Source organism: Camellia sinensis, chromosome 15, assembly GCF_055761805.1.
Source record: "Camellia sinensis isolate YWXY chromosome 15, ASM5576180v1, whole genome shotgun sequence".
Classification (NCBI taxonomy): domain Eukaryota; kingdom Viridiplantae; phylum Streptophyta; class Magnoliopsida; order Ericales; family Theaceae; genus Camellia; species Camellia sinensis.
The window spans coordinates 121,125,565-121,147,058 of record NC_138975.1 but is presented as its reverse complement, the minus strand read 5'-3'; the positions used below and the strand labels follow the sequence as shown (position 1 = coordinate 121,147,058).

General features: G+C 33.8%; 2 protein-coding genes across 2 annotated transcripts in view; one reads left to right on the top strand and one right to left on the bottom strand.

Moving 5' to 3' along the window:
* The first annotated feature begins 9,868 nt into the window (after nucleotides 1-9,868).
* LOC114323063 (DNAJ heat shock N-terminal domain-containing protein) lies at nucleotides 9,869-14,934 on the top strand. The gene is made up of 3 exons (XM_028270524.2): nucleotides 9,869-11,745; nucleotides 14,323-14,381; nucleotides 14,510-14,934. Exons 1-3 carry the CDS (start codon nucleotides 10,021-10,023, stop codon nucleotides 14,565-14,567), a joined length of 1,842 nt encoding a protein of 613 aa, XP_028126325.2. The 5' UTR covers nucleotides 9,869-10,020; the 3' UTR covers nucleotides 14,568-14,934.
* Nucleotides 14,935-18,041: 3,107 nt separating this feature from the next.
* Nucleotides 18,042-21,494, bottom strand: part of HDA05 (histone deacetylase 5) — a 36,353-nt gene continuing 32,900 nt past the window's right edge. Inside the window, exons 9-14 of the mRNA XM_028270527.2 lie at nucleotides 21,366-21,492; nucleotides 21,158-21,279; nucleotides 20,329-20,522; nucleotides 19,995-20,124; nucleotides 18,503-18,567; nucleotides 18,042-18,408 (exon numbers count right to left, since the gene is read on the bottom strand). Of these exons, the coding sequence (XP_028126328.2) occupies nucleotides 18,240-18,408; nucleotides 18,503-18,567; nucleotides 19,995-20,124; nucleotides 20,329-20,522; nucleotides 21,158-21,279; nucleotides 21,366-21,492 (807 nt within the window). The 3' untranslated portion in view covers nucleotides 18,042-18,239. The remainder of the gene's footprint in view (nucleotides 18,409-18,502; nucleotides 18,568-19,994; nucleotides 20,125-20,328; nucleotides 20,523-21,157; nucleotides 21,280-21,365; nucleotides 21,493-21,494) is intronic.

Sequence of the window (21,494 nt, the reverse complement as noted above, 5' to 3'; positions counted from 1 at the left end):
GTTTTAACTTGCTAGTATAAGCTCAAATTTGGACAATTGGAGCATTATTTTGAATAAATGGTTTTAAATTGGAAGTATTTTCATGTTATATAATGGTTTTCCAAGTTTTTGTACCAAAAACACAACTTTTGAGGCTTGGAATATCAACTTGAAGCTCAAACACAGTTCTGGAAATTCCAGAATTCGGCTTGTCCGCTCGAGCGAGGAACCTCGCTCGAGCGTGAAAATTGAGGTCCCAGAAGTTTTATAAAATTTTATAGATCGCTCGAGCGAGGACCCTTTTTACTTAGTCTTCCGCTCGAGTGACCGTCGAGCGGGAATTTCATGCAATCAGTACTTTTGCCAAGTTTACAGATCGCTCAAGTAACAGAAGTTGCGCTCGAGTGACCACCTTTGTTTTTGAACTCCCGTCGAGCGAAGGAAATTACGCTCAAGCGAAGACCTTGTTTTTAGCAAATTTTGACTATCTCTTTTAAGTGCATATTTGCATCGCATGCCACTCCTAGTGTTCTTAGGCACCATTCAAACTCATATAATCATAGAATGAGTTAGAAACACATAAAGAGAATTGAATTAAAATGAAATGGAGTTTCAATTATGCTTTGTTATGTGTTTTGTTTAGGTGGATGTTCGAGGCTTAGGCCTCGTTTGGGAACCCTCTTTTTTAGTTAAAAAGTCAAAAAGTTACTAAATTAGCCAAAACGCCAACAACCCATACAAAAAAGTCAAAGATTCTATTTTCTCTCTACTTTTTGCACATCTTTTTGTAAAAAGCCAAAAAGTCATCCCAAACATACTAGTTTTTTTTAGCTCATATTTTAACTAAATAGCCAAAAAGTTACTAAATTAGCCTGTTCCCAAACGAGGCCTTAGTGACAACACAAACCATTGTGAGTAATAACTTTATAAAGATATGTCCAAATGATCTTTACTTTCAAAAATGTTATTGCTATCGAAATAAATATGTGATTGATTGAATGAATTATTGAAATGATTTGATAATTGATAGCATGGCCTATTGAAAACGTTATTTTCTTATAATGAATGAAATTCTGTTTTGAAATGGTTTTATGGCATCTATCGAAGGTAGGCCCTTGCCTGGGGGTAACAATACCATGGCTAAGCCCTTGCTTGGGAAAAACAATACCATGGCTTTTGGATTGATTGACATATGGTCCATTATCACTGGAATGTTGTCACTTAATGGATGTACCACATAAAACGATATTGAAAGATCTTGATGATGATATGAAATTTGGTATGACAATATTATTGAGCTTCATTCATATAACCTCTTTATTCTATTATTACTCATTGGGCTCTAACTTGCTATTTATATATATATATATATGTAGGTGGGCAAGCTGAACATCAGAGTTAGGAAAGCCTCGAGTCTACCCAAGTCAACCCTTTGAAGAGCTTCCAAGTGAAGTAACCAAGCTCGGGTGGAGCTATGCTAGTCAAACCCCTTTTATGCGTTTCAGTGATTTTGTATTTGTATATGGTTGGGGTTGTATTTTTGTAAGATATGACTTTGTACAATTATGATGGTTACAGTTTTGGAAAAACTTTGTTTGATATACTAGATCTCTACGTATACGCACAGCTCAATGGATAATTTCTATGTCATTTTAACATTCGCTAAGCCCTGTACTTTATATTAAGAGATTTTTGTATAGAGGCCGTAGGTAATTTATGATTACTGGCCGATCATGACGCTAAACCTACAGGGGCAGGTTTGGGTCTTGACAGATCTCTGTTTGTCCCGGCATTGTTACAAGTTTCTACAAAGTGAGCGATATGTTGTTTAGGATTACCTTTTCCATCGAACTGCTAGAACTTTGGAGGTTGGTATCCATTAGGCATTCTATGAATGTCTATCCTCTTTGTGTAAGGCTTGAAGTACATGAAAGCGCTTTATGAGGGCCCATTGTATTGTGCTCGGATGGTATTTGCAATCATGTCTTGGAGTTGTTGAACAAATAAAGAAGCAATAGATGTTGGTTGACTACTTGTGCTAATCGCTTGCCTCACCAACAACTTGCATGGACTTAGATGTAGGGTTCACCTTCTCAACAAATGCACATTGTGGTGCAAAACCAGGTGGATGAGAATTGTCTTAACTTGTCTCGTCAGCATTTCGTGCTTCTAACTTGTTCATCAAGGTGGCAATCTGAAGATCTTTCTCTTCTACAATTTTGGTGAGCTTGTCAATAGCACGAGCCATGGTTGCCAATTGTTCTTCCACTGAAGTGGTGTTAGTGGTCATGACTTGCATAGCCACCGAGCGAGACAAATCTGAGTGATTCGATGAAATTGAACGTTAAGGATTACTAGGAGATGATCCTTGAGTTTGCATAAGAAGCTACGGGTTTTGGGTGCGGGGAGAAACCTTCTAGCAGAGAATCCTTTGTTGACAGTGGCATTCTTGCAAGCGTTCTTATTGATCGGAGCAGTTTGAACTTTCTTTGAAGCCATTATGCTTGATCAAACAAGGTTTTGGGAAGATGCTTTAAGAGAAAGAGATGAGAGGTAGAGAGGTTCCATTGGGTTTGCCAAAATTTGTAAACACAAATTTCGTATCCTACAATTAAGACTCGAAATAAATGCACAAATAATTAATTTTATTTGATTATAATAAAGGGGTACAATTCTTTGTGGTTTGCTCTATTACAAAAGAACAAATCGTCTGATTCGATCTCCAAAATTGGTGTAATTTAATGGCTGTAAAAGCTTATTGTTGAACTAGACAAGTTGATGAATTTCTTCAAGTCTTCGAATGGAGAAACTTGGAGAAGAAAGGCTTGATCGAGGGCTTGAACGGCTTGATCTTGAATGAATTTTGAAATGATCTTTTTGAAAAGAAAGACAAAATTTGTATTTGTAACTTGAAAGGATTGGCACAAGTTTGGAGTGCTTGATAATCCTTTCTTCTAAGTTTGAGGAACTTTAGAGAGAATTTTAAGAAGAGAATTTGGTAGAGTCTTGAGATTGCTTAGGAGCTTGCAAGACCATTAGCCAAAGAATGTATCTCCTTTTCCCTCTAATGAGAGCCTCTATTTATAGGCTTAGGAGGGGAGGGTTAATTTTGAAAACTCCACATTTGATACTAATTTCCAAGAAACATGCAATTTACCTTTTTATAGAAATTATTTGCATTGAAATTTTGAATTATTCCATCAAATTCTGACAAAATATTTTTATGGGCCTTACACTTTTGGGTTGACCCAATTGTCAAAATGGGTTCACTTTTCTTTTCGTGTGACCAATAATTTAAAATGGGTTAAGATCCATAATTTTAGTAGGACCCACATCCATTTGAAAATTTTGACCATCTTAATTTTGATTAATCAAGAAAATTTATTTGTCTTGATTAATCAGACATTGATCAAGACGCATAAAAATTTAAGTGCCTACAGAGTGCGTTTCCAATAAATAATTTTAATATGAATTTTGGCTTTACTACAAAATCCATCCTCCTTTCTCTATGCATGCATGGAACAAGCTGTGCAAAGATTGCTTAAATGATGAAGATAATAATAAAAAGAATAATGTAATTTGAATCGCAACCTAGTAACATCAGTCTTTTACCATTCTCATAGTAATGCTTATATGATATCCCATCGTTATCTGTAATGAACGAAACCTATTTTTGATTGATTTGCTTTCAAATGTTTCGTATATTCTTACTCTTGCTCCTCTACACATATACAATAAAATAACAAAAAACCAATGAGTGAATCCATGTGCATAATAAGCACACAAAGATGCAGGACTTGTTAGCTAAATTGAAGACATAAACAAACTAAATGTGAAATTATTGAATAAGAACAAGATAATAGCAATTGATAAGAACAAAAGGCATCAAAAAGTTGCATGAGTGGATAAACCTCAATATAGAGAACATTTTCCTCAAGAAAACAGTCATATAGAATCTAGAAATTCGAGATGTATATATATATATATATATATAGAGAGAGAGAGAGAGAGAGAGAAAGAGAGAGAAAATAGAGGAGAATGGCACTAGAAAGGAGAGAGGAAGGAATGGAGGGTGTTGATAGGATTATGGGAGATCATACGGTGTCCCTCTCGCCTCAACACAACCATGGCCATTGCTGTGATTTGATTCGATTCGATCGCTCCCTTTTCTTCTTCTTCTTGGATTTGAAGATCGAAGCTTGATAGGGGTTTTCAACGGTGATAGGGTTTTTGCAATTGTTGCAAAAAATGGGAACTTGCATATGGGAACCAAATAGTGTCGTCTTCATATTCTGACTTTGCTAAGGCCTTGGTTGGGGAGTTGGTCATTTTAATTGGCTATTTGGCTTTTTGACAATTTTAGTCTGGCTAAAATAGTTGTGTTTAGGATGTTGTTTGAGTTTTTTTGTAGTTGATTTGATGATTATGAGAAAAAAAAAAGTAAAATGATTATAAATTAAATATGATATTTTGTATTATTGACTATTTTAACTCTTTCTCTTTAAACAAGACCTAAATCTCTGCTTGCGTCATTGTTTGAGGTACTAATTGGGAAATTCTGTTTGCACACATCTAGTTACCTCAGTGCATATTTTTTCTTAGTGCACACACTTAGTAATTTGATTATTAATTTTTGTTCTCATTCCACACACCAATTATTCTAATCATACCCTCAACTCATATCTTGTACACACACCACCTCAACCTTCTTTCCACGCACCAATTCAAAACGAAAGAACAACAGTTTGCCCTATTTCGGTTCACAGTGAAGATAGTGAAGGAAACTCCATTGAAAACCCTCCTCCTCTATTTGACACTCTAGTTTTGAAATCTGTTGAAGGTAACTATTACTTTGTTTCGATTTCGTTATCGCATTTGGTACCGTTTCATTTTCTCTGTTGAGTGCATTGATAAATTAGAATAAGAGTTGTGGTTTCGGGAATTCGGCACTGGTTTTTCGAAATTCATTTTTTAATTCAACACTTGGTTTCTAAAATAGATCAATTTGTTCGACACTATAGTTCCAAAATATATTGATTTGTTCGGCAATGTAGTTCCAAATAAAATAGAATATTTTGGCATTGGTTCTCCGAATTAGTCGACGGAAAAAAAAAAAAAAAAAAAAAACTTCTGCACGAAAAAACTAACCCTTTCATACTGCTTTGCTGTCACTGGGCATATTTTTACTTGATTTTGAGCTTCTATTGGTTTGTAACTCTTCCATAACAATATCAAAAATAATTATGGAACTAATGAGAAAACAATATAAATAATGGAGTATAAACCTATAGAATAAAAAAATATTAGAGTTGTTATGAGAGTATGGCTTCGCAAGCAAATAAAGAAGTATAGAATGCGTAGGAGGCAAAGTGAGAAACAATGCAAGAAGTGACAAATAATGAAGAAATTAGGATTTAGTTTTTTTTTTTTTTTTTACTTAAAAGATGTAAATTGAGATTTTTTTTTATTTTTTGTTTTTAAAAGATGTGTACAGAGCATATTTTGATATAATATTATTGATGTTGGTGGATGTCCATTATGGTTATTTTAGTTTAGGGTATAATTGTTGTTAAAATAATATTTCATTAAGTGTGTGGACTGAGGTAACTAGGTGTATGGAAATAGAATTTCTCCGTTTACATTAAATGTTGCAGGAAAATTTGGTAAATTACAGTTTTACACTCTGTTTGGATGGAAGAGTTTGGTGAGAAAAGAAAAAAGATAATAGGAATTGAAAACCCTTCGTTTGTTTGGATGGTTAAATAAAGTAAAAAATGATGAGAGATTGTGAGAAATAAACTCTCATCAAACCTGTGTTTTGTTTGTCACGAAAAGTAGGGAGATTTGGTGAGAAAAGTATTAGGTTTAATGAAACTTATTTAAAATACGAAAACTATTCTTATAAAAAAAAACATAACTTACTAATGTGAAAGGTTATTTTGATAAAATGAAATAAAACAATTTCTTTTCATTTCTCTTACTAACTTTATCCAAACAAGATAAGTGATAAATCACATTTTTTTCTCTTTTATTCATCCAAATATAATGGTGAGAAATTATAATAATTTCTTTTTTTACCTCCCTTCACGATCCAAGCAGAGTGTTAATCTTACATAAATTACATTCAACCTCTCACTGTTAATCTTAGGTAAATTACACTTTTACACTCTTAGATTTTATCCTAAATTTTACTCCGTTTATACTTTGCCATTAATTAAAAGAGACAAAGTGCAAATAAAATTATAAGAAAAAAGTATTATTACTCTAAAATAATTAATAATTAATATTATTATCCTAAAATTTTAATAGATATGTAATACACTTCACACATAATCTGATTTTTTTGTAAATTTCTAATAAAATCTTAATAAAAATGATTAACTATAATAAGATAATATTTCATGAGAGTTAACTGTTGGATTTTGAAATTCAAAAAGACAAAGTATAAATTAGTCATAATGTAATTTATCCTTAAATTTTAGACAAATTACAAATATATTCTTGAAATTTATTTAAAATATGAATTATTCCCTATAATTATAGAAATTACGTCATGCCCTTTTAAGTTTAGAATTGCATAATAAATAATTTTTTTTATTAATAAATCATCAAGTCAATTAATAATTTTTAATGATATCAAAAATATACTTCAATCAACAATTTAAATTAGAGATGAAAGAACAACTGCTAAAATCGAACCGACCAACCGCATCAAACGAAATTGCCGATTTGTGGTTTGTTTGTTTCTTTCTCATTTGGTTGGTCGGTATGATTTTTTAGATTTTTCGATTTTCGGTCCAAGTTTTGGTAAATTTTACACCGAATCGTACCAAAATAAACTTCCATCTTAGCTGCCCACGTGTTTTAATCCTAGAGCTCACTCAATATAACAACTTTTGGCCTTTCCACTATGAAAAGATGAAAACACCTTTTTGTCTTCCCTAGGTAAACAAGCAATCTCTCTCATCTCTCTGTACTGATTCATTTTCTCTCTCTCTCTCACTCACTCACTCACTCACTAATTCAGTCCATTCTTAGGTTTCTTCATGCTTCCAAATCTGCACCGCCATTTGTTGCCAAATCAAAAACCCTTCGCCTCTCTCTAAGACTATTAAAAGCACAACCACTAGCAATATCTTTCTTCATCTCTTCATTTTCCTTCATCACTCAATTCTCTAAATCTACACTGCCAGTCGACTTGAAACGCACTCGTCTCTCCCTCTGATTCTCAAATCTTTGTCCTTTTGAAGGAACAAAGCTAACGTAAATTTCAAGGACATGGTAAAGCCCTCCATCTTGCAGAGACTTGTTCACTCTTATTTTACTCTGTTTTTGGTGTAACGATTTTGACACAGAACTAAGGTAAATTTCATGTCCTAACTTTTGATTTTGAAAACCCTAATTTTGATTTTGAAAGCCCAATTTTTGGAACCCTTTTGAAAACCCCATTTATTTTTCATGGTGTAAACTCTCATATGTATATATATATATATGTTTGTGAATCACTTGATTGTATTATATATATATGTGTGTGTGTAATCATTTCTAGATCATTATATATATTTGTCAAATTCTTTCTAAATCCCAAAATCGTAACAATCGCACCAAACCGCATAGACTGGTTTGGTGCGGTTTATGTATGTACCTCAGTCTGTTCGGTTCACATAATTACAAAACCCAATAACTTGGTTCGGCCCAAAAACTGGAAAAAACCGACCGAATTGCACTGATTTCACCCCTAATTTAAATAATCAACAATCAAGAATTTAAATAATATATCTTTATATAGGAGAGTAGTCCGAAATTTTATTTTTTTAATTAATTCTGTTAAATAAAAAAAATTTACAAAAGAATATAAGTAATTTTTCAAAGACAATCTATATTTTAAGAAAACTTAAGGAGATGTATTTGTAATGAAGGCTGCTAAATACCTCTGCCATTTTACTTTAAACCCTCTAATTTTTTATTTAATTTTATTATAATTTTGTCCTAATATCAAATTTTAATTTTGTCCCCATCCTTATCCTCCCATGTTTAACCATAACCTTAATCTCACCACCATTTCCACTCCAGCCGACACCCTCTGGCGACCAACTCACTACCACTTCCACTTCCCATCGTTACGACACCCACCACTTATGACCCAACGATCGCAATCTTCATTCTCACCAACAACCTAGACCTGAAACCAAATCGATGAGCAACCTAGATTGACTCTTTTTCGTGATCTTCATCTTATCCTCTAGAACTTACTCTTTTTTATCTCTTTCGTGTGCGACTCTCTTTGCTCGTCGATTTCTCTCTTACTTCACAATTTAGTTGATTCCTTTTCGTTCAGTCACACAAAGCCGAACTTGTTGAATATGTTCGGTGCCCCATAACCGAATATATGCCTTTGTTTGGCTACATACTGCTGAACATTTGGCTTTTGTGCAAAACTGATTTTCTGAACAATGACAAGAGTGGTTGCGAAGGAAAAAAGAGTGGTTGGAGTGCCTGCCAAAATGTAAGTGAAGTCCAGTAAGTGCGAGGGTGGAAATTGAAAGGAGGAGTAGGGGTCATCAGCAATGAAGGGACATTAGAGGAGGGTCGCTGAAGTGGGAGGGGGACTGTCGGAGGAGAAAAATAGGAGTTATAGGGGTGGGATTCAAAGAATATATTTGAGATTATGATAGAAATAAAAAATAAAATAAAATAAATAGGAAAGTAATTTTGTTGATGAAGGCTAAAGAAGTGGGGATCTAAAATGGAAAGGTGTGGACACTTAGCCCATTTGTAATTACCCTTAAAAACAAGTTTTTTTATCGTCTTGTTTGTGAAATTGATTATTTTAGTAGGTTATTTTAATTCTTAATTATTTTAATAGGTTAAAATATTTGTATTTAAGAAGATGATACATTTTATCTTATTGACTATTTTAAATCTATTTTATTTTTATTTTTATAAATTTTAGGGAAAAAAAAATCCCCTAAAATTGGCTTCGTAAACATTTCAAAATCAATAACTAAGAGCATTCGTATCAAACCCCTAAAATCATTCCCTTACTTCTTTTAAGGGGTTAGAGGTCCCTGATACCACCCCATCAGCTCCCTTATAAGCCACCCTAAACTAATATTTGCTACAGTGACTCTTTATTTGTAAGAAGTCACTGTAACTCCCTCATATCTGATAGTGGTCGTCCACCCGGATGTCCCAGATGAGTGATTTGGGCAAACTTGATTCGTCGGTTGTCCACCCGAACGTCCGTCCGGTCGACCGCCGCTTAGTCACTACTCTACTCTGTCCATTCTCAAACCTTCAATGTTTTTTTTTTTTTCTCTCTCTCTCTATATATATATATGTATATATGACAATTGCAGAAGTGAAAGGAAGAGATCATCTATAGTTTCTCAATGTCTTCTCTCTTTCTTAATGATTTTCTAATAGAGTTTTGAATTATAGTTACAGATCATCTATTAGAATTACTAGATTTTGCTTTTATGTGCTTTACCAATACTTTAAGCTCACATTTATAATTCCCTCTGCCTTATTTGATTGATTATACTATATTGTTTTGTTCCTATCGTTTCCATTTTCATTGATGTAATATAATCTAATCAAAGATTACAAAAACTTGTTTTAATCTATTCGGATCCAGATGGAAAATAATATTTTAAGAGAATAATATTTTAATAATATTTTAGAAAAAAAAAAGAAAAGAAATTTAAGTTTTGTTTGGGATACTCTAAAAAAGTCAAAAAGTTACTATCCTATTTAAGTCACATCATTTTATTTAAGTCATATCACATCTCTATCACATCACTTCAAACTCAACTCATATTTTACAAAAAATTAAAAATTATACTTATTTAGATCATCCCAAATCATCACTTATTAGGTAAAGTAGATGAAAAGTTGAATCCTAGTAAAATAGGGAAAGAATTTTTTAATAATATTGTAAGGTACAATATAAAGAATCTGATGTGACGCTCTAAGCCAACGAGAACCAGAAACCCTAGAAACACAGAAAGAGAATCTCTCTCTGTCGCGCCACCCCCAACAATGGCGTCGTCGGAGAAGCGATGCCTCTACGAGGTGCTGGGCCTCCCTCGTGACTGCACCTCCGACGAGATCCGCTCGGCCTACAGAAAGCTCGCTCTCCAGCGCCACCCCGACAAGCTCGTCCAGTCCGGCCTCTCCTCCTCCGCCGCCACTGCCTCTTTCCAAGAACTCGTCAACGCCTACGAAGTCCTCTCCGACCCTCGCGAACGCTCCTGGTACGATTCTCACCGCTCCCAAATCCTTTTCTCCGATTCCACCAATTCCAATTCCAATTCCATCCCTGATCTCTTCTCCTTCTTCTCCAACTCCGTCTTCTCCGGCTACTCCGACTCCCCCAAGGGCTTCTTCAATATCTACGCCGATGTATTTCATAAAGTCTACTCCAACGAGTTGAATTTCGCCAACAAGTTAGGGTTAGGTTTGGAGGCCGTCAAAGAGGCTCCCTTGATGGGAAATTTGCAGAGTCCGTACAACCAGGTATCGGCTTTTTATGGTTATTGGTTAGGGTTTGTGACTGTGATGGATTTTTGTTGGGTTGATCAGTATGATGTGATGGCGGGGCCGAATCGGAAGTCGAGGAGGGTTATGGAGGAGGAGAACAAGAAGGTGAGGAAGAAGGCGAGGAGGGAGTATAACGAGACGGTGAGGGGTTTGGCGGAGTTTGTGAAGAAGAGGGATAAGAGGGTTATTGATATGCAGGTGAAGAGGAATGAGGAGATGGAAAGGAAGAGGGAGGAGGAGAGGGAGAAGAAGAAGGAGATTGAGAGACTGAAGATGGAGCGGGCGAGGGCGTATGAGGAGCCCGATTGGGGGAAAGTTGAGGAGATTGAGGATGATAATGATGCAATTGAGGAGGATGAGAAGAACAAGAAGGAGTTGTATTGTGTGGTTTGTGGGAAGAAGTTTAAGAGTGAGAAGCAGTGGAAGAATCACGAGCAATCGAAGAAGCATAAGGAGAAGGTTGTAGAGTTGAGGGAAGCTTTTGGTGATGAAGAGATTGAAAATGAGAGAGAAGAGGGAAAAGAAGAAGGGGAATTGGGTGACAATGGTTTTGTTTCGGCAGATGATGGGGTTGATGAGGTAACCAACCAATTTGGAGATAGTTTTCGATTACAAAAACAGAATAGAGGTGATGATGAAGCTCAATCTATTGAGGAAGAAGGGTTTGTTGATATTGATGATGGTGGTAGTTCAAAAGGTGTGAATGAGTCATTTGGGTCCGATGATGATGATGAAGAAGCAAGTTTTCTTGAAGCAATGGTGTCTGGGCACAAGAATAAGAAAAATGTGAATCCAGCCAAGTCTTCTACAACAAAAACTCATGGCAAAAATGATAGCGATGAAATGGATTTTATGGCATATAATAACCTCAAGAGCACTAGAAGAAAGCGGGAAGCAAGAGGCGAGAGGGGTGGAAGATATGATGAAGAAACTACTACTACGGCTGATGCAACTGAAACCAGTGGTCAATTTGGGGAAAATAATGGGCGCAATGATGGTTCATGTGAGGGTGAGACTTCGTCTCATGCTTTTGTCGAAAATGAGAGTAATGGTAAAGGAGATGATCAATTAGGAAAAAGTAATGGTAACGGAGATAATCAATTAGTAAAGAGTCATAAGGTTCCAAAACAACCTGTTGACAAAAAGGGTATGCCCAAGAAAGACGCGGCCAAGAAAGAAGTGAATGCCAAATCAAAGAACTCATCCAAAAGGAAGAAACAGAAGGTGCGGATACTCCTGGAGTTGGCTTCTGTTTTCCTGATCTATGTCATTGTTTTCTATTTATATTAGGATTGGTGTGCTGTCATTGGTGTGTTTATTTGTGATTATCTAACTGTATCAGCTTGCTGGACACCCTACCGCTGTGTTTGGTTGGTTTGGTTAGGGGATTTGAAAAGGGAAAGAGAAAGGAAAAATGTAGGTAAAATGTGAATAAAATATATTTACATTTCACTTAATTTTACATATTTTTTCCCTTGTCTTTTCCAAATCACTTCCCAAATCTCCCAACTAAACATAGGCCAAATCTCTCAGATTAATTGTTTATACATAAAGTTTTGACTTCTGCAAACTTAATGATGTTCGATGTTGAGTGCTTCTAAAATCCAAGTAATTGGGATATGACACTGAAAAGTTGATGAAACAATTTGCTTCACTTCGGAGTGAGAAATTATTATTTAAGGCTCATTTGAAGAGTAATTATTTTAGTTAAAAAGTTATAAAATCTTTATAAGTTATTGTGTCACTCTCTCTATTTTTCTGCATATCTTTTCGTAAAAAGTCAAATAATTACTAAAATATTTTGTTCCAAACGAGGCCTAGGGTATTCAAAAGACTCTCTACCAAGTCCTGTTGTGCCTTTTGATTAAAGATAATTGCAGTCATTCAAAATACTTTCCTGGATTACAAAGCACAGATACAGACAAAATTTTAAAGAAAAATGCTCCGTAGCTCGAGGCCCGAGTAGCCCAAAAAGTGAAATTTTTTCTCTCCTCTCTATCGGTTTCCTCTCCTCTCCTCTCTATCTCTATTCTTCAAACACTCTCATTCAAACACTCCTGGTATCTCTCTTTCTCTTTCCTCTCTTTCTCCTCTCTATCACACCATCCCAACCTCCCCTCTCTCTCTAGCCACCAGAACTGCGTCTCTATCTCTCTCCTTCTCCAAAAGCATCTCTCTTTTGCAAATTCTGATTCGATTTTACCAGAGAGGAAAAGTGATCTATGGCTGTCTCAACAGATTTGGGTTTGATTTTGAACTGATTTGGGTTTGATTTAGTCTGATTTGGGTTTGAAAAATATATATGTTTTTTTCTTTCTCTCAGGGAAATCAAGTTCTGGGTTTTGTTTTGATCTTCATAATCTGTAAATTAAGAACTGGGTTTTTAGTTTTATGTGAAGAAGTGAGGTCAGTGAGGTTTGTTCACTTGAAATCTTGTTTCACTTGAAATCAAGTTATGGGTTTTGGTTTGATATTTGATTCAATACTCTGGCAATTATAATCTGTTAATAAAGAGTGGTGTTACATGCACCAGTTAGTGTACTAATTAGTGTGTGTACCAATACTAGTTATGACATTATTATTGATCACATTCATTATATAAATTACAAATACTAAAAATATCTTAAATTATGCCACATCATCAATTGATACAGTAGTTAGTACATTAATTTGTGCATAAATATTAGGCCATTAAGATGGCCACTTCAACTCCAAATTTGATGTCTACTATTTCTGTGTGTGTGTGTTTCCTACTCCTCTTGTTTGTGCATAAATATTAGGCCATTATGATGGCCACTTTAACTCCAAATTTGATGTCTACTATTTCACTGTGTGTGTGTTTCCTACTCCTCTTGCTTCCCTATCTACACTTGAATTATGTGTGTGTATGTGTATGCTAAATCCCACATATTTTTAGTTTGCTTTCTTTCCTCCTAATATTATGAATCCGGTACTTATGATTTTTTCAGTTTACATAGATTGGTCTAATTGTTGGTTTGAGCTTTTGGTATTGTCTTTTCCTCGTCGTTTTGATTGGTTTTATTTTTGATTCAAAACTCTTGCAATTGGTTTAGGGTTTGGTTTTAATTTTGATTTTGATTCTGAGTTTGGATTCAGAAAGAAGAGAGGAAGAAGAGGAAGGAAAAAAGAAGAGGGGGAAGGAAGAAGAGAGGGGGAAGGAAAAAAGAAAAAAAAAATTGATTTTGATTCTGAGTTTGGATTAAGAAAGAATAGAGGAAGAAGAGGAGGAAAAAGAGAGGGGGAAGGAAGAAGAGAAAGAAGAGAGGGAAAAGGAAAAAGAAAGAGAAAAAAAAAATGGTGCCAAAACGACACCTCGAGCCATTCGGGCCTGGGAATGTTCGAGCTACCCAGCAGCTCTAAATTTTAAAACACAATACATGGGGACACATAAGAATGAACAGTCGCATGCATGAAATTTTTTAGCGTACATTTATGATGTTTGTGTGTTTATTTTTTTGTTAGATTTTAAGTTATTTTATTCAAACTTGTAATGTGTTGTTTAATATGTCTGAGAGCAATAGATATGATCTCAAATAGAATTTTTGTAGGACATGTTTAGATGTGTGTGGATGAAGTGTCGTGTCAGTGTCTGACACACTGTCCGACATTACACACCACTTTCTTATATTTCTGTTGCTTGTTATATTGTAGTAGTTGAATAATATAGTGAAATTAGTCCTGTTTTAGTTTTTACGTTTTCAGTACAAAACAAAATCTCACAAGTTGGTTGCTTGTACTCCTGGTGTCTAATCATGAATGACATCTTCCTTTTCAACTCAGGCCACATCAAAAGATTCTAGCACTATATGTGACGCATGCGGAGAGGACTTTCAATCGAGGTAGTTCTTGTGCTATCTATTTTAGTTTTATTTTTCTAAAAACATTTCTTAGCTATCTCTACTGTTTGTTGTGTTTTCTCTTGTTTCTTATTTAGTTTTTTATCCTTTGGATGTTTGTCATTTGACAGGAATAAACTACATAAACATTTGGATGACTCGGGTCATGCTACATTAAAATCACGGTGAGAAGGTGATTGCTAATTACAAGCAAAAAGTACGGAAATTTTGGCCCATGAATTACCTTCCTGAACTGGGTGTATGTGATACTTTTTTTCTTTTCTTTTTTGTTAATACACCAATTCAACATCTGTTATCACAAAGTCCATGTCTAAGTTAAAAGAGTTACGGAAGCTTCTTCTTCTATGTTGGTAAGCTCAAACACATATTATGTAGTTCAAAAGCAGGCTTTTGCTTTTAAAGATTATGTTTTTGAGTTCAAAGTAAGGGGAGGAGAGATTGTGCAATTCTGTTTATGAATTGCGATTTGTTGTATTTTTTATTGAATTTTGAATAATAAATCTTTACTTTTGAATATACAACAGTCATTTGAAAATTTGATTTCTCTCCTTGCACTCTTTCGTTGTGCATTGTGATCTGAAATTCTATTTGGTGTATAAAGTAATTTATTCAGAATGGTAATACTCACTTTTGAGGGGCATTTCCCTAAATAAGTCAAAATATTAATTCAATTTCCAAACTAAGCTTAGTTTTGAAAGAATTTCTAAAATAGGTTAAATCGTGGTTCACAACTGTGTGTGCCTGTCTCATGTGAAAATTGAGAAATCTTAAAATCGTGGTTACAAAATGTGTTTTTGATTAAGAAATCGCGCTTACAAAAGGCGCTTTTAATTAATTTTTTTTTCTTTTGAAATCGCTGTTCTGAATCACACTTTTAAAGAAAGATTGTTTTTTTGAAGAAAACGTGATTCCAAACCACGTTTTCACTGTGTGAAGAAAGCGTGGCACTGTGTGAAGAAAGCGTGGTTAAAAACCACGCTTTCAACACTGCCCTTACATGCACTCATAAACCCTCTCACTTTGACTCTGACACCAAACACAAACAAACAAACACTCACACACACAGTCACACTCAATATATATATATATATATAAATTTTATTTCATAAAATTGAAAATAATATTAAATATTTATAATAATAAATAATAATCAACTATATAAAATGATTACTTTTTATTTTAATTCTTAATTTTATTTTACTGTTTAGGGATAAAATTTATTTTTTTTATTTTAGATTTAAAGTTTAATTCTTAAAATTTATTTTTTTTATTTTAGGGTTTAAGATTTATAAAAAAAAAAAAAAAAAAAATTTATCCCTAAACTATAAATTCTAAACCCTAAATCCTAAACCTTAAAATAAAAATAAATAAATTTTAAGAATTAAACCCTAAATTCCAAAAAAAAAAAAAAAAATTTTTATCCCTAAACAGTAAAATAAAAAAAAATTAAGATAGTAAATTCTAAACCCTAAATTTTTTTTAGAATTTACTATCTTAATTTTTTCCCCTAAATTTACTATCTTAATTTTTTTTATTTTACTGTTTAGGGATAAATTTTTTTTTTTTTATTTAAGGGTTTAAGGTTTAATTCTTAAATTTTATTTTTTTTATTTTAGGGTTTAGGATTTATAAAAAAAATAAATTTTAAGAATTAAACTATAAATTCTAAACCCTAAATCCTAAACCCTAAAATAAAAATAAATAAATTTTAAGAATTAAACCCTAAACCCTAAAATAAAAATAAATAAATTTTATCCCTAAACACTAAGGTAGCATTTGGTAACATTTAGATTTTTGGTTTATGTTTATAAAAAATTTATAAACTGGTTTCTGTTTATTTTTAAAAAAACAAAAATTATAAACCAACGATTTTTTCAAAAAAAATTTCAATAATTTTTACAAACCACGTTTGTGAGTCCATGTGAAATTATTGAAATTTCAATAAACTGGTTTCTAAAATAACGTGGTTTGTAAAAATTATTGAATTTTTTTTTTGGAAAAATCGTTGGTTTATAATTTATATTTTTCTAAAAATAAACAGAAATCAATTTATAAAATTTTTATAAACATAAATCAAAAACGTAAATGTTACCAAACGCTACCTTAATGTTTAGGGATAATTTTTTTTATTTTTTTATTTTAGGGTTTAGGGTTTAATTCTTAAAATTTATTTATTTTTATTTTAGGGTTTAGGATTTAGGGTTTAGAATTTATAGTTTAGGGATAAATTTTTTTTTTTATAAATCCTAAACCCTAAAATAAAAAAATAAATAAATTTTAAGAATTAAACTTTAAACCCTAAAATAAAAAAAATAAATTTTATCCCTAAATAGTAAAATAAAAAAAAATAAGAATTAAAATAAAAAGTAATCATTTTATATAGTTGATTATTATTTGTTATTATAAATTATTATATATATTTAATATTGATTTCAATTTTATGAAATAAAATTTATATATATATATATATACATATATATCTTGAGTGTGACTGTGTGTGTGAGTGTTTGTTTGCGTTTGGTATCAGAGTCAAATTGAGAGGGTTTGTGAGTGCATATGAGGGCAGTGTTGAAAGCGTGGTTTCTAACCACGCTTTCTTCACATAGTGAACGCGTGATTTGGAATCACGTTTTCTTTAAAAAACAATCTTTCTTTAAAAACGTGGTTCAGAACAGCGATTTCAGAAGAAAAAAAAATTAATTAAAAGCGCCCTTTGTAAGCCCGATTTCTTAATCAAAAGCGTGTTTTGTAATCACGATTTTAAGACTTTCCAATTTTCACACGAGACAGGCACACACATGTTGAAAGCGTGGTTGTGAACCACGATTTAGCCTATTTTGAAATTTTTTTCAAAACTAAGCTTAGTTTAGAAATTAAATTAGTATTTTAGCTTATTTAGGGAAATGCTCCCACTTTTGAAGCACCACATGGCTGAACAGCCTGGTTAAGAATTCAGTGATTGATAAGATACAAATGTTGAAACAGATGCCTGTAGCTTCTGTACTAAGTACAAATACTTCTAAGGTGTTGTGTCTGTGTTGGATGTTGACACTTGTCAGATGCTTTTCGACATGTGCTGGATGCATGTCCAAACTTGTCCTATTATTATTTAAATATTTTCCTACTAGTATTTAAATATTTTCAAGACTAGGACACACTTTAGACATTCAGCCTGCTTGTATCATGTTACATGTTTGTGTAGAAGTTTGCCTCTCTTTGGAGACTTGCCTTTCCAAATTATGCACTTCATTATTGGAAAACAGACATCTCAATTAAAGTCGATTAAGGTAAAAAAAGGAACTTCTTACACTAAACTGTATGAAGATTGAAAAATGAGCTTTGCTGGTGAAAACAAAAGTCTGGTGCAAAGAGGAAATGAGAAATTATATGCATCTTGATTTTTATGATAACCAGTCATCATGCCAATTGAAGGCAAGATAAAGATGACGGATTGAATGCCTCATAATGCTAAATTGAACAAAATTTCTCCTCTCTCTCTCTCTCTCTCTCTCTCTCTCTCTCTCTCTCTCAGGAGAATCAGGATTCCAATTAATTATTAAGAGAATAATCAAAATTAGCATGATATCTACTAATGCATCAGTAGCAAAAGTTCAAAAGAAATCACAGGGACTGCAAATCATATAATAGAATACCACCAAGTTTTACTAGAACAATATATATATGTATATGCAAATCATTTACACAATACCTACAAGTTTACTAGGACTATATATAATGGTTGGAACAGCATTACCACTGCTCCCAAAATAAACGGTGTCTATGACCCAACATCAATGTGTCTTGGTAAACTTGTAATTCAAGTCATTTACAAAGTCACAATCACAATAATGGTTTTGTAGAAGCTTCGAGAATGTAAACCATGGCTTCCTCCTCTGAAAGCTGTTTTCCTTCTTCAAGGCCTCTAACCAATATATTGACATATCCTTTGGCAGGGGCAGATAAGGGAAACTTCCCAGACTTGAATTTTTCGACAGCAGAAATGGTGCACCTGAATAAAACACAATTTTCTTATGACCGCCTTGGTCTGAATTCAAAAATGATGTAATGAGTTAGAAACAGATGAATTGAGCAAATGCGCTTACGTCATTGTCAGTATTGGAATGCCATTTTCATTCCCCATGTGTACGACGTTATAGTACCAGCCTCCCTATCAAAACAACATTCAAATAGCGAGAGAAGACAAATTGAGATGCTTGGTTATAGAAAATGAAATCTTTTCCTGTGCTGCACCTTGAATGTGAGCAGTACCAGAGGTATTCCTTGAAAAAATAAAAATGAATGACGTCTTTAAAATAATAAAAAAAGACCTCCCAACAACTACATGAATCTATGTAGAGGTCACATATTTACCAAACTTGTACTCATTGGCTCAAGATGGTTCCCTGGTACCCACTATGTGAAAAAGAGAAGGCAGTCGCTACGTCACGGCACAGCCCTTGCTCTCGCACTTGCCCAGTGCTCACCACAACCATGGCCACTGTAACAACCCCCCTTGTCAACTGTTAAACCCACCATTGTCTTCTCACCACAATCACCCTTTTTCTCCTCACCAATCAGAAAGAAAAAAAAACAATCACCACATGCCATAGACACTGACACTAGCTCCACTGCCACCTAAGACCTTTGTCGAAGATGCGCAACATAAACTATCATTATTGTTAGACTGTATTGTGGTCCTCTGGTTTCAACCAGCAATATGCGTTCTAAAACTCCCCAAAATCTAGAATCTTTATCATCATCAAATTCGGAAAATGCCAACCAACTTCTCTGTCTCCACCCTCCCTCATCTGCCTCTTCTCACTAATGTGATGGGCTGATTGTGGTTGGTTATGGTTTGACCTTTATTGGATGTGTTTATAATTATATACATATGAAATGTGAGGCATTGTGGGTGTTTGGGAAATTGTTATTTTAGTAGGCTATTTTAATTCTTTGCTATTTTAATATACTAAAATTTTTGTATTTGGGAATATGACTGGATTTTTTTGTAGTTGGATACGATGTTTATGAGAAAAAAAGTGAAATGATTATGGCTTTGACATGACATATTGTCTTACTAGCTATTTTAGCCTATTTTGTCCTTTTGTGAATTTTAGTATAAATTAGGCTAAAATTTCACTTCCCAAACAACCCCATTATATGTAGTGGGGGCAAAGGTGCTAAAGGGTGGGGTCTGCTGCACGGAGGTGGTTGCTAAGGTGGAAAAGGGATGTCTGGTTAAAATGAAGAGGGATGTTTGGTGGCTTGGCCATTTCTGTTATGGTGAGGAATTAGTTTAGAAACATAGCCAATTAATTTCAATAAGGAATAAGGAAACTCGTTTCTATATTTTAATTAAAAAGTCTATGACATCATCATATTCCATATTGTCTATTGTTTTATGTGACTGTTAAAAAAAAAAAGAAAAAAAAAAGGTTGGTGTAATTTTTCTGAACAAATGGGGCTAACTGAATTTATCCCAGCCCAATTACCAAGTAAGTCATTGTAATTTACCCAAAAAGAAAAAAAAAAAAGGTTCTCAAGAAAACAAGTGTCACAAAAAACGAACTATGCATACTAGACAATAAAATATACCTCCAATGCCTCCACAGGGAAGTACTGATTCTTCATGACAGAATCTAAATCAGTCAAATCAAACAAAGGAGAACTCATATCATAGCCTGGAACATTCTCCTGAAGCAAAACATCATTGAACTGCTCAAGCCTGTTAAGAAACCAAGAGAACTATCAATCAACTTGAGAAAACCTTTGGCGCACAAAATTCAATATTAAAAATGCTACACTGGGAGGTCATTTCCGTCATTAAGGAATCTTCTAAAAAGTTGTACCCTTGTGATGGAGTTACAAAAAGCTACACCTCAAAAGCAGTTAAAATGGAAATGAGAAGAGAGGCACAACAATCACATACGTGATTCTGTATATGCACATGTAAGCTTTATCTTGAGAGTTACTTTCAGGATCAAGGAAAGCAACCCCTCCAGGACCCCATGTTTTCGTATGATCACGACCAAAGAATAAACGATGAGGTACAGTTTTCCATATAATCTCTTTTGGTGGCCTTTTATCCAGTGAACCGGAACATGGATTTTTCATGCCTTCCACCTAAAAGTCATTTGACAAACAGAACAAGAATGGAGAAAATGAAAGAACGAATTCAAGCAACCCCTTCAGGACCCCATGCTTTGTGGACTATGGACATGATTTTTTTTTTTAAGAAAAAAAAAAAAATAGAAAGATAAAGAACAATCCTATAGCATGGCAGATGTGAATCTCATAATAGTTTCTGGAGATCATAACAATGTCAGTTGAAAAAAAAAAAAAAAAAAACCCAGAAAAGATCAAATCTTGCTACAAAGTAGTCTTCCATGAAAATTCTGATGTGACCTAGCCAGAATTACCTCTCCTAAACAGAAAATCAAGTACATTACACATGCAATCCTCTAATTCTGGTGCAGACATTGGTGGAGAGATAGATGGCCATTTTAGCAGACTTTGTATCTCACAATTTGGGGCATACTATGGTATCAATTGGATCTTAAAATCAATATATATATATTTAAAAAGGAGAGAAATGGAAAGAAGATTGAAACATACAACACCCACCTTACAGAACATTATATTTCAGAGTTTTTCATTTTAATCAAAGGGCAAGGCTTTTAAGAAATCTAGGTCAAGAACATGAATCTCTCCTCTTTATTATAAGGGGCATTTTTAAAACAAGAGGGTTGTGGACTTACCTGTCCACCTTCAATATAGCAGAGGAATCTTGATTTCCACATATTAGATCCATAAGAGGCATACCAAACATCAATCTTTGAAAACTCTGATCTCCAAGAGGAACAACCAGTATTTACTTCATCTGCATTCAGTTTCAAGCTCATTACACAATACTGTCAAAAAAGAGGAAAGACTAGTAGGCTAAACAAACTTCAAATTATCTTTTACCATTACTATGTGCACCAACTCTCAGCTCAGAAAGGGGTTGTATAACATCCTGAACAGCCTTTTCAAGATCTTGTGATATAGTACGCGGACTATAATCATTCTCAACATCAAAATCAGGGCTTGAGATCT